Source organism: Lepidothrix coronata, unplaced genomic scaffold (genome assembly GCF_001604755.1).
Source record: "Lepidothrix coronata isolate B3197 unplaced genomic scaffold, Lepidothrix_coronata-1.0 Scaffold88, whole genome shotgun sequence".
In the NCBI taxonomy this organism is placed as follows: domain Eukaryota; kingdom Metazoa; phylum Chordata; class Aves; order Passeriformes; family Pipridae; genus Lepidothrix; species Lepidothrix coronata.
Window position 1 is genome coordinate 1,901,756 of NW_016690268.1, and position 13,796 is coordinate 1,915,551.

Genomic DNA, 13,796 nt, shown 5'->3' on the forward strand with positions numbered 1-13,796 from the left:
TTATGAGAAATATGGACCCAAACTCCTACAGTTATCCTTTAGCATTGAATGCTCTTACAGTGTCAAGTAAAAAGGTAAATATTGATTGCAAATCCAATTTATTAATATGTTTTAATCTGATGCCAGTGGATCTCTGAAATGAAATGTCATAGGATACAAACTCAGCTGGTTTTCTCAGCTGAACACCACAGGAATTTCTGATCTGCTGCCTTACTTCACCTTTCCCAGATGGCTTGAGCAGTACTAAAAACACAGAAAAGGAAGCAGAGTAGTACATTAGGATGCTATCATCCAGGACAGAAAGTCGGATTCCATATATTTCTGAGAAGGGAGATGTCTCTGTATAGGTTCCTTGCTATCAGTTTACAGAACTGTGAGGATGAAATTGTTGCAATACAACAGCTACATTTTATTAGTTGCTGTTTTTAAACACAACCATAAAATGAAGTATAAAAAAGCCAGAATTTATAAATATCAAAGTTTGGAGGGTTTTATTCATTTTTTATCGCCTTAGAATGTATTTTCATTCCTCCACTCTTGCTGTATATTAAAAAAAAAATAAATCCCAAGACATTTAACTAAACTGCATTTTAAAGCACAAAATAACACATTTATTCAAATGTAAAAAAAAGGCAACTTATACTGGTCATATACCAAGCTGTATCTTTCCAGGATTACCTTCTTAAACCATTCACAAGTTCCGCAAATGACTTTTCCCAAGCATACATCTTTATTATCTTCATACCACTTATCACTTCATTCATGGTCCTAATCCTGACATCTGTTAAGGCAGCTGTCTTGCTTCTGTAAACAGTACAAAGGAAAACATTTCAGATTCTCTAAAGAAGACAATTTATGATCATGTAACATACTCATATACATGAAGTTTTTGCTTTTACATGTAAAGATGATTCGCATAACTGTAATTGCATTAAAGAGTCTTCCTAAAACAGTATCTTAAAGCTGACACAGAGCAGACAGACTTGGAACGTTTGTATTCCTGGTATTACTTGCTCTCAGGACACTGCGAAGTGATTCTATGTTCAGAATTACACGTCAACTTGTGCAAACACATGGTATTCCTTAAACAACATCTCTTTGTACCAAAAAACCCTCAAATTAAAACATTCGCAACTGTGAGAACTAAACAAAAAATCAGAAGATTACTTTAAAACAGAAGATTTCAAAATGCCAAAACAACCACCCTTCTCATAAGGCTCTTTTGATGTTGTTAAATAAACTGGCCTCATTTGTGTCTTTTTAGGATTAACTCTAGTCGAAGCAGAGATTACTTAGTACATGAGCTATAATTTATTAGAGATAATCTAAATATGGTTTTGTTTAACAAATAAATATTATTTAACCATTAACTGTAATTAACACTAATGTAAATATGCCTATTTAAGTGCCACATTATGTCTGCGCTGATGAGCAAACTGGAAAATATATATAATTAAATAATAAAGTCACAGTTTTAATTAGGAAAAAAAGCACTGAAAGTTAGAAGCCACGTAATGAATGCATAAATTATGCTAATGGTGCCTATTACAATTCTGAATTCATTCATGTAGACAAACATACTTTGCACATAGCGAGCTATGGCAGACCTTATTTTGATAACACATACTTTTACCTGCTAAATTACTTATTTTTGCATATTACCAATGAAAATTAAGATTCAAAGAGCATTCAAAAAAAAGTCTCTTTACAAGGAGTGACTGGACTTTGTCAGCTTAACCTGCCCCCTGTAAGATTTCTGAGATAGAAATCTCTGGAAGAAATAGCCATATTTAAAGAACATAACTAGATGGAATTTCAAGCACCTACTCGTCATATTAAAAAAATTTCTCAGCACCAGCATTCCATAAATGTTAGGATGGCTGAAGCAGGGTATTAAAAAAATATTTATTCAAGAAAGCTGACAAAAGGAATGTAGAAACTTAGCTCTAATACAATCAGGGACTCTTATTAACACTGAGGAAGATTACTTAGCCTAAACCAACCCTACTGAGATGGAACAAGATTATCTTTGCTCCTTCATCTTTTGCTCTTTCAAAAATAAACAGTAGAAAAACACAATTCCTCAAAGAATGTAAGTGCTCAATATTTCTTCCCCATGCACACACCACCACTGTAAAAGGCAAAATTTAGCACATATTGTTCATATCTCTGCAGCAGCAAACAAAAATTCTCACCTACAGTCTATTGGAAGTCACTTAACTTCCAGGGTCGGTGTTCAGATAACAGAAGGTTGAAGATGATTCAAAATAATAAAGTTAACAGAAGTTTCTTAATCAAAAAGGCTATAGTTCTCATAAACCAATTTCTCAGTTTTCCTACTGAAATGTTATCACAGTTTAACAATCCTCTTTCAGATTCCTTTAAAATGTTCAAGAGGTTGGGGTAGGGGTGCTATTTTTCTTTTTTTTTTTTAAGTCACACTCCTCTACACTTCAATAAGCATATTTTGTACATACATACCAGAAGCCACAGGATCAGTAATATTATATAATGGCTTCAAGTACACAGACATCCAGTGCATTGACAATTAACTTACAGCAGAGAAAGACATGTCCCCGGTTTTAAAAATATTAAGTTCAGAGTACATGCAGATCAGTCTGACTGCAAAACCCATGCTCACACAGCATTATAAGAGTGCAATAGGAAAGGACCTAAAAATTCTTCAACTGTCTGAGAAGTCCCCTCTATAATACTCATAACCATTCTATATTAAGCAAGCTGCAAAATTCCTTTTTGTTTTCATGAGGCATATTTGGTGGGTTTTAATCATGTCTGACACAACAGTTACATATAGTGTTTCTCTTAAAAATTATAAGGGCTTTAAATGAGACTTTTACAGTTGCATGACTAAGCAGTAAAAGGGTTGAGCTCTTGGGAATAAATATATCTAAGCTGTCTTCAGTCCAATAATTGAACTACTTCTCAAATAATATATTATTAGGTCATGTGTATTTTGCAAAACTTCCAGTACTTGTGCAAGTAAAAGCAATCCTGCAGATTACAGTGTACACCATTCCACAGGATACTTAGTCCATCTCTGCAAACTCCTACAGGACTGCAGCCAATGACTGCATCACGAACTGGTATGCATACGTGCTTACAAGACTGAGTCACAAGTACAATGCTGAATAATAGCGCAAATTAGCTGCCACACCGAGCGTGCTTGGATTTTAGCAAAAGCTTTAATCCTTAAATTACTTCTTCATAGGCTGATTTCCTTAAATCCATGCAGATTCCCAGCAACTGCCATGTGAAAACACTCATCATTAGACAGAGCTGAAATCTATTCCAGTTTTACCATTAACTCCTTCTGTTCACTGCACACTCACAAAGATCTCTGCACATGGAGACCAGCAAAAGTTTTTCTGGTTAACAAATTCTTTTCCTTGCATTCATCCAAACAAGTGGCCATGGGTAAAAAAAACCAAAACAACATTATATTGCCACTGATTCATTTTTAAAATACATACCTTCAAGAAAAAGATTTTTGTCACCTTGTTGCCTGACCCTGAACAAGTCCCTTACTCTCTCTGTGCCTCAGTTTCCCATCTGTAGATTGGGACTATTAATGCTTACCACCATGGATAAGACACTAGCTAAGCACTAAGCATTTTAACTACTGACTCAAGCCTCAAAACCTCAAAAACTTAAACTAAAAAAAACACCAACAGTGAAGTAGCTTGATACTTATGCATGCCTATTGCACATGCAGTGAAAATGCACATCTAAGAATATATTGCAAGTTCTCTACAAACAGGTTTTATCTTTTAAGAAAACCTAAGAATTTGACAGAGAACACTGAATGAATCATTATTTGAGAAACAGCACGTGAACATTATTTTAGAAATAGCACATGAACCTAATGACTGAAGACTATCACATTGGTTGCAAATAGAAGGAATTCTACAAGTTGGCTTCATTTTGTAATTCTCAGCTGTCTCTTCATACCCAGCCATGCAATGGCAATGCCATACTCAACAGGTGTGGGAAACTTGTCATGAAATACAACTAGAAAACAACAGTAACTCACTAAAATAAGCTTTACTTATCAGAAGAGCTAGAAGGAACCCATTCAACAAAAGATGCAAACAAAGATGCATAACGCTTGTAAGCATGTGTACACATATGCTTCCAAGTAAAGGAAAACAAAAATGTTTCCATTAAGATGCAAAGGCCATTTATAAACTCATTATGTAAGTATAGTATGATTAATTACATAAGAAACAGAAAAGAAATAGAAAACTTGGAAGCAAGAATTTGCCTCAACAGTCCCATCTCAGGCAAGTTTGTTTGGTTTTTTTTGTTTTTTTTTTTTTTTAGGAAAAGTCACAGAAAAACAAATTAAATTTGTCTGATAATGGAAAATTACTGCAAACTCTTCACAGCCTAGAACCTTACACTCGGAAGCCTCATACTGGCATCAAAACCACCATCATAATTTTTTTCTTCCTTTCTCTCTCAGTTCCTTCCCCATTTTTCTCTCAGCACCTTTGTCATGAAGGAGAGACAGCAAGACCTTTGAACATAAAACTTTCAGAGCTTTCTGCTGCAACTCCTATATCATCCCAGTAAGTCAAACTTAGAGCAGGGCTGGTAGTATCGCTTTTACAAGTAACCACTCCCTAAGCACCACTGCAGGAAGGAGTTACACAATTCTATGCCAAGACCTACAGCAAGGTAGCTACAGAAATAGCCCAACTCTTTTAATGTACTGGACATCTAATGAGTAGCAGATATTCTCTGCATGTTTGGCAGACAGACCACTTCAAGTCCATAAACAGGAATTCAGACATTTCGCATTAGCAACTATAAAAAAACACTGGCAAAGATAAAAGACAATGCAAAAATCATCACCAGACACAAACCAATTTCAGAGCAGTACTCTACCTCCATCCAGCATGAATATTTTTAAACCTGTAACAGAAAATACATACAACCCAAGATGTGCAGCCTTACCTGAGGGAAGAAAAAAGCCTCCCAATGCAGGTCTGGACAGGAAGAAGAATAATCAGAACTGCCATTCCTGCAAGACACGATGGCCCTATTTCCATCCAGAGAAGTACTGTTACTGCTACAGCTTGAATTGGTCCAGCCCACAAGAAGTGCAAGAAAATTGTTACCTAGACAAATAGTTAAGAATCAACTGTTAGCTTTTGGTCTTAGCTAAGAAATTTAACCCTAATAACATTTTTGCATTCAGTGAGAATTCTGCACCAGAGAGCTAAATGTACATTTAGCTGTACAGAAAGTAAACAAATGCTGATTTTGTTTTATCTTCATCACCAAAACTTCTCTGAGTTTAGAAAAACAGCAGGAAAATATTTAAGGGGAAAAAAGATATGTTCTGCTCCCATATTTTAAGGGAATATATCTCTTCTTATGATGCCATCCAGAAGAGTCTTGAGAGGTGGGCCCATGCAAACCTTGAAATTCAACAAGGCAAGTGCAAGGTCCTACACCTGGACTGGGGTAATCCCAAACATAAATACAGACTGGGAGGAAAACATATTGAGAGTAGCCCTGGGGAGAAGGACCTGGGCTGCTGGTGGATGAGAAGATCAACACAGGTGGGCAGTGTGTGCCTGCAGCCCAGAAAGCCAAGCATGTCCTGGGCTGCATCAGAAGAAGCGCTGCCAACAGGTCAAGGGAGATGATTCTCCCTACCTGGAGTACTACATCCAGCAATGATGGACACGAACCTGCTGGAGCAAGTCCAGAGGAGGGACACACAGATAAACAGAGGGTGGGAACACCTCTCTTGTGAAGACAGGCTGAGAGTTAGGGTTGTTCAGCCTGGAAAACAGAAGGCTCCAGGGAGACCTTATATCAGCCTTCCAGTACCTAAAGGAGGCCTACAGGAGAGCTGGAGAGGGACTTTTTAAAAGGGCATGTAGTGATCGGACAAAGGGGAATGGCTTTAAACTCAAGGAGGGTAGGTTTAGATTAGCAAAGTTCTTCACTGAGGGGGTGGTGAGGCACTGGGACAGGTTGCCCTGTGAAGCTGTGGATATCCCAATCCTGGCAGTATTGAAGGCCAGGCTGGATGGACCTTTGAGCAACCTGTCTAGTGGAAGATGTCCCTGCCCATGGCAGCGAGGCTGGAACTAGATGATCTTTAAGGTCCCTTCCAACCCAAAACATTCTATGTTCAAGACACAACTAGAAGAAATGTTCATTAGAAACATTTAAGCATCAGTTGTAAACAAAAATTCCTTAACTCCAACCCCACAATTTCTTCAGCCCATTGGAAAGATCTGTAATACTTCTTACCTGATCAAATTTGTTCACATCATTTGACAGAAGATTTACTATTTGACCCGTGGTAGTTTTTGCCATAGCTACATTACTAAGACGAAGTGCCTAAAAAAGTCAGAACAGTTTCGAATTGTCACAGCTTATAGAGCACTATACACCTATACAAAGAAAACTCAATACACAAATACAATTCCGGGGCAAAAGCTGAAGGCACATCTCAGCTTTTGCCTGAAAGTATTGAGGCATAGTAGGAACCTTAGATAACGCATGGGTTAGGTCTACATATTCTGAACAAAGTCCTGAAGAAAAGAGTATTAAGAAAATGACTGTGAGAAGTGCTATAACTACCTTCATGTCTGAAGTGATTGAAAATGGGAAAATACCGACATAGCAAGTCACTAAAACTATGCAAAAGTGTGTCTAACTCTTTGTATGCATTGTTTTCCCCCTTAGTATGAGTATCTGTACAAAACAGGAACAGAAAACTCCACCTGAAGGTCAAATTAAAATCAGAACAATGTTTGGCCAATTGCAAGAATTCTGTTTTGAACAAGATCGGAGAGAAGGCAAAAAACAAACACCCAAGTCATTTATTTTACACTATCAGTTCTTGCTAACACTGCAAACAGTGCTTTCTGCTAGAAGGAAAACACAGGTTTGTAGCACAAGTTAAAAAATATACAAAACATGGTTTTTTCTACAGATATAGTTTCCTCCTCAAAAAGACTTTGCATTTTTAGGCAGTGCACATCTACTTCTCCCTCTCCAAACAGTTATTATTAGGATTCCTTTTTGATCAGTAATCAAACCTGAAAAGCACTAATTGTTTCAAAAATACTGTTTCAGAATTTTGAAACAGGTGGAAGAACATCAGCCATCAAAGTACTATACAAAGCATCACTTCAAATGAAGTCCTGAGGTTCACCTAAGCCATCAGGAAAGACTGCTGGTGTCTTGCTAGAGGTTCATGGCCTGGGTCTGTGTTGGACCTGCCACCCAAATCACCTTTCTGACTTCTTCCTAACTATTTCAGACACAGGCAGCAAAAACAGTTTCAGTATGACACTGAGTCCAGTTCCTTTTGACAAAGACGGTCTCAGGAGGAACCATGCAAGCATCTGAGCCAAAAGAAGGGTGCTCATCTGTGACCCATTTGTCTTCTCAGGGAAAAGATAGCCATTCCCATTGTCAGTGGCAATGCAATTTGAGTCTCTCCTTGCCTTCATTCTTGTTTTTGATTCTTTTTTCTTTTTTCTCAAGTGAAATAAGCCTTACATTTTCCTGGCTGAATGAACCTGTCTAGACTGTAAAGTATACAAAAAGAAATGGAAACACTGAACACAAAGCAGCAGTTTTACTTACATAACCAATTTCTACCAAACAGTCCTGTTTTGGTACCTTCTCCTTTCTACAACATCCAAAATACAGCCCCACATGAGCTGAGGAAAATTAACTCTAACCCAGTCAAAGTCAGTACACTGACCTCAAAGAACTTCTGAAAGTTAAGTCTTAAAAAAAAAGGGCGCAACAAAAACCAGCTTCCCATAAGTCGGCTTTGGTTTCAAAAATTAAGATTGTGAGTCATGGGACAGATTTCATTTTAATTTTTGTTACAACCTCCCTACGTGCATCACTAATACTTCTTACCAGTCACAAAACATCTTAAGAGTTTGAATACAGGGCTTTTGCAAATTAGATTTTAACTTTCCAGGAAACAAAAAAAATGGGTCTAAAACTTAAGAATTATGAGCATTTGGAATTCTCCATTAAGGATGCTCTCTTATCCAGCCTATTCATTCTTGCAAATCCAAGATTTTATTTACTACAGCAATTAACCAACTCGGCAAAAGTGCTGGTAAATTGGCATCCAAGTTACTTCAAAAGCCTGTAGGAGGATAAAGTGAAAGTATTACTTATCTATAAGCTGTGGATAACAAAGACAAATTATTAGAAAGATTTATCAATGTTCTGCTGTGACCTCGGCCTTCACCCTCAGGAGCAAACATTAAAGAGATGAGGGGAGATAAATTTTCCATTGAATACCATCTCTAGAAATAGGGGTGTATATTACAAACATTTCTTTTCCAAGCTTCTAAGCTAGTATCTACACAACAATTAACATCACTATATATATACTTTCATGAATTTCAAACTGCATTTTGATAATCAGTTTAGTAAATTAATACCTTAGAGAGATGTTTATTTACAAGAAATCAGTGTGTCATGTTAGAGCCAAGTTCCCAGAAGATCATTTCCAAGGTATCAGAAGGGGGAGGAGAATAAATGTGTGCATGAAAAGCAATCACCACTTACAATGCAGACATTTTCTCTCTCCTCACTCTATTGCTTTGCCCAGAAACTTCACATGACCTGTACAAATAGTACAAGTGTTTGTCTTAAGTGGATGGTACCTATGCTTAATGGTTAAAATGATGTGGATTTCTTTACATTCCAAAGAAACTGTACAGTCCTGATCCCTTCGATTAAGCTTTTTGCTGAAGTTAAGATCTTGCAGGCCACTGTTTTAGCAGCACTAAAGCTGGAAACATAGGGCATTTTCCCTTTCAGCATTGTCAGCTGAGATTTTTGCTCTCTCAAGGAGAGCATTTCATACTGCATGTCACTCAACTCCTTCCTGAAGGTAATACTCATAACTTCTCTTGTTCCACTTTCCCTCTGACAGCAGCCTTGACTCCCTCTGTACCTCTGTTGAGAAAAACTATTTTTCTCAAATAGTTGAGAAAAACTATTTCTTGATCAGGACACACAGACAGAAAAGAAATCACTACTCACTGAACATACATCCCTTCTCACACTTCATTGGTGTTAATGGAGGCCTGCAGTACTCCCACAGTAAAATCAGTAAATTATACTAAAAAATGGCTCTACCCTGCCTTTAGGATTCAGCTTAAATCTTAATCATGTCTCCTCTACCTGCTTCTCTCTCCCTTTTCCCCTAAACAGGAGGGATACTAAAGGTGAAGATGCCGAGCATTCCCGCCAGCCTGGAGGGTGAAGTGGCATTCCCACAGAACTGCTGCCACTCCCTGAGGGAACCTGATCGATGCCCCAAGGGAGAGGGGCAGCCTCTGATCTGCAAAGGAGGCAACTTACTAATTCTACTGCACTGATGGAATACAATATAAATAAATCCCACTATTAACCAAAACAGGGGTGGGGGGAAAATTGGAGAGCGAAGCAATTCTCAGGCAACTGAGAGTGCTGTAGCAGATGATGACATCCAAGCATAACATCCCCCTCGGGATCGAACTGCAAGGCTGTGTAACTGCCAGCACTCCCTGGGAGCTCTGCCCCTTCTCCTGCTATATGCTGATGCCTCTTAGAGCTCCAGCATACAACCCTTCCACAAGCAACTGGGGGGCTCCTGTTCAACAGCACCAGCAGGCATAAAAAAAGCACCTCCTCCAAGACTTTAGTGCTATTTAATTCACCACCTTAACTAGCAAGACTGAAGATGTTGTTCAGACACCATGTTACCAAAGAGAGTGTAAGGTCTGACGCATGTTAGCATGCATTACATTTCTATAAATGAGCAACTTCAATAGAATTGCAACCATCAACACAACAAATAACTGCATTTTTTAGCTCCCCTGATGAAATAGCTGTCGAATACCAAATATATGTCTAAACAGGTTTGCTTACCTTACGATAAATCATATGACACATGGCTACCCTCAGCTTCATGCCAGCCCGCTGTACGTGATAGAAGTACAAGTGGTGCATTATAGCTAGAATAAGTGTGCACACAGACAGAGCAGCTGCATAACAATATGCAAAATTCAAAGCTACCTCATCTGAGGAATCATAGGTTTCAAAAAAATTAATAATTTTTCCCAAAATAACTGGTTGAACTACTTTGATGGTTTCCTGAAAGAAAAAGAAGGGGGAAAAGTATTAATAATTTCATATCACACCATGCTACCCAAGTTTTTGTAAGCAGGCAAACAAGTGCCAAATACTGCCGCAAGTCATATCCCTTATTATTTTGTCTTCATTGTGCTCTAAAGTGTCACGCCAAATTTTATCAACATGTAATCCAAAAGAAATATGTTCCACATTAAAATTTAGCTGCAACCTTAAAGAGAACTATTTCAATTACCAAAAAAACCTTTGATGTTATAAAAATTGCACAACTGTGTATTACACTTCCATTTTTAAAGATGACAGTGTGCCCTTTACAGCCATTTACATAGAGCAAAAAACCCTCTTTCTATTGGGCACCATCCTCAGATACATAAAATACAGTTAAGTCTTACAAAGGAAGTCAGTGGCTTGCAATGTCTCAAAAATAATGCACTGAAATCAGCTGTTTCATATCCACAACCCTGCAGTTATGACTCATTATTTCAGTCTCTACAGGGGTATAGCTCTGTTTTACCTCTCTGAGAGAGTACATAAACATTACCAGGTTTTCTGAAAAGTACAGCATTAAGTCACCAGTTCATACCACCCAATCTATGACGTCAAGTTTTAAATTGCTGTTAGCCATGAAGTATGTTCCATGGCATTTTACACCACTTACCTCAATCATTGTGAAAACTCCAAGAACTAAATAGGACTTCCAGAAACAAAGAATAATGGCTTTTGTTAAATGGGGCGTTTTTCCTCTCTTCTTTGCTTTTTGCACCTCTTTATCCCAGTACCTGGCAAACAAAGCACAAACATATTGGAGGACAGAATGGAAATCACAAGGCAATTACCTAGAATAAAATATTTTCTGACTTAAAGCCAGATTGCCATGGTCAGCTTTATACAATCAAATAAAAAAAGAGTTAACAGACAGTCATGTCTTCTCATTCACATAAACCCTTAGTACTTAGTATTATAGGTCTATCTGCTCTTGGTTAATCACAAGCCATTCACCACTGTTATCATCCTGGACACATTTGCTGATGAGGAGACCTTTCTTTACTTCTTCTCCTCTCAGTTCAGAAGTCACTCACATTACTTAAGAGCCTATGTTATATGATCTTCTGATTATGGACTAAACCAAGGCAGTATAGAGTGTCTTAATCTTCCTATAAACTCTGCCCTTTCCCAGAAAGGTTGTGATGCCCAACCCTTTCTCACATCTGTCCCTTTCTTTTTTCTACCACGTGATTCAATAAGGATGTGCAGATACGGAATTCTGTCACCTAACACTCCACACATCCCTCTGAAGGCAAGGATTACATCAGCAGAGTGGCAAAGACCTCTGAATTGCCACATCTGCTCACAAGTAGGACACGATCTGTTTGCACAAAAATGAAAAGTTGAAGACAGTAATAACAAGCATGATATTAACAAGAAAGTATCAGAATTTATGCAGATTTCTTAAAACACACTGCTCTCAGACATGATGCTCCCCCTTTCCTCTGGAGGCTAAATATTTTCAGCCAACCCTCTGACCTTGCTAGTTTGAGGGTTGAAATGAGTCTAAGGCATGAAGCCAATTATTTGCAACAAAGCACACAAGTTCAAAGCATACAGATAAGAAAACATTTTTTTATTTTTACCCTCTTATTTTTTGTTACAAGGATTACAGAGTTATTGTCTATAGGCTTCAGAATCAGAAATGAAACTCTGTAGATTCTATGGTGTTTACTGGCTCAAGAGAAATTTATGAATTCTCTGCTTCTTGGCCAAGTACACCCTTTTTTTTTTCCCACGTGCTGTATTTTATACCATTTGCTGACTCATGGGAAGTGTGTGCTTTTACTGCAAGAATCATTGCAAAGAGTTCATCTTCCCTTACAGCAAACTCCCTGAAGACACAAATAAGGAATCTGGCAAAGCTCTCCAGCTACAAAGACTTTAAAAACAACAACTCCTACGAGCTTATCACCTACCCTCTTTCTTCAGTTAACTCATCCAGAACAGGATGAGGTAAGACCCGGTCAAAACCTTTCATTTCTGGATTCTTTTTATTTTTTGAAGAATGTCCCAACCCCATCAAATTATCAGGAAAGCCGATTTACTTTGTTTTCAGTATAAAGGCAAGAAACAACAAGGCCACACTTTCCTAATACACAGGCTACCTTTTATTAGCAGACACCTCTTCCTCTGATATTTAACTAAACATTATCTGAAGACAAAAACCTTCTCTGTTGCACAGTTCAACTTGCATAAACAGCTACCCTTGGAAGATATTTCACTTAAAATAAAAAGGTAGAACCTCCTGGGTCTGTAACAACATGAATTACAGTAAGCAGTCCATGAAAAAGTATTTATAACAAAATAAAGACATCTCTGAGATGCAAGCTTTTAGCTGTTCAAGCCATTTTATCCACTTTACCAGTGAGTGGCGTATTTTCAATATAAATATATTTATATGCGCACATATATACAGGGTACACAGTTATCACTTAATTCAGTTTGTGCTCAAACCCAAAAACAACAAAGAAAAAAAACCCTAAAACTCTTTTTACCCACTTTTATACAGAGCAATTAAAAAAGTTTCCACAGGTATTTTAGCACAGGCAAGAAGACTCACACTAATTTAATAAGAATTACTGCAGTAACAGTTGATGAAAAGTCTTCTTTTCCAAGCATTCTGCAAAGTATCAAATTAATTATAAATGACATAATGGAAATACTCTAATACACTTCCATTATGTGTAACTTGAAAAAAACTGAAAAGCTTCTATGGTAAACGAGCTCTCTTACTTCTTATTACTTTTAATTCTTCAGAATTTTTAACCTTGTTAAATTTTACAACAACCTCTTTTAATTTTAGAAGTAAGACTCTCACCTTCACCAGAAAAAATACAGTGAAAGAGAACAATTGTCCCCTTCCAACCCAAACTCTTCTATGATTTTTCTCCTTACCACTGCAATTCCTCTCCAAGTTTCTTTGAGGAATCTTCTGGCAGCACTTTATACATATCATCTTCTTCAAGCTTCCGTTTATGGCCAGTAATAAATAAGGGATTCAACCACCTAGTTAAATACAAATTATTAATAAACTGATCAGCAGACAAAAAGAATAATTACTTTACAAATTAATTTAATTCATTTACCCCTTTCCTTCCTCCTTCTGAATCACTCAACATCCATTTATTTTACTGCACTTTTATTTAAGAATTAAGTCAATCCCTATTTTACAAATGGGAAAGCATTTCCTATTTCCTAAAGCTGTTTATGCCCCAGAGCACCTTACTCCCAGGCATCCAGACAGCCAGCACAACTCTTCTTGGCCTTAAGGCAACTGTTTTCTTACAGTGTTTCCTTATACTCAAAAAAACTCCGAACTTAATCTAACTATTAAAATATTGACAAAAATAAAATTGTAATACATAATAAAAGACATTTTTTGAAATGACAATTACTTGACAAGAAAACTAGCTGCTGTTCAACTGCCATCTTGACAAGTATTAAAGGTCAGTAATTTAAAGACAACCATCATCATGGCCAGACTTCGCGAACGAAGATTTGGGAAGGCTCTCTCCACATTTGCTACAGGCACGCTGGTGGCTTATGAGGCCAATACGTGACAGACATATCCGATTGCAAAAGGCACA

General features: G+C 37.5%; 1 protein-coding gene across 9 annotated transcripts in view; it reads right to left on the reverse strand.

Moving 5' to 3' along the window:
• ABCC4 (ATP binding cassette subfamily C member 4) overlaps window positions 1-13,796 on the reverse strand; it is a 148,191-nt gene that overhangs the window by 120,869 nt on the left and 13,526 nt on the right. For 8 of the 9 annotated variants that reach the window (XR_001875821.1, XR_001875822.1, XM_017821090.1 and 5 more), the window contains 6 exons: window positions 13,105-13,215; window positions 10,820-10,940; window positions 9,940-10,164; window positions 6,292-6,381; window positions 4,978-5,141; window positions 679-804 (listed from right to left, as the gene is read on the reverse strand). Coding sequence is in view for 7 of the 9 variants with exons in the window: in XM_017821090.1 (XP_017676579.1) it covers window positions 679-804; window positions 4,978-5,141; window positions 6,292-6,381; window positions 9,940-10,164; window positions 10,820-10,940; window positions 13,105-13,215 (837 nt within the window). In the remaining 2 variants the exon portion in view is untranslated. The remainder of the gene's footprint in view (window positions 1-678; window positions 805-4,977; window positions 5,142-6,291; window positions 6,382-9,939; window positions 10,165-10,819; window positions 10,941-13,104; window positions 13,216-13,796) is intronic. The other variant, XM_017821091.1, reaches the window with a different exon arrangement.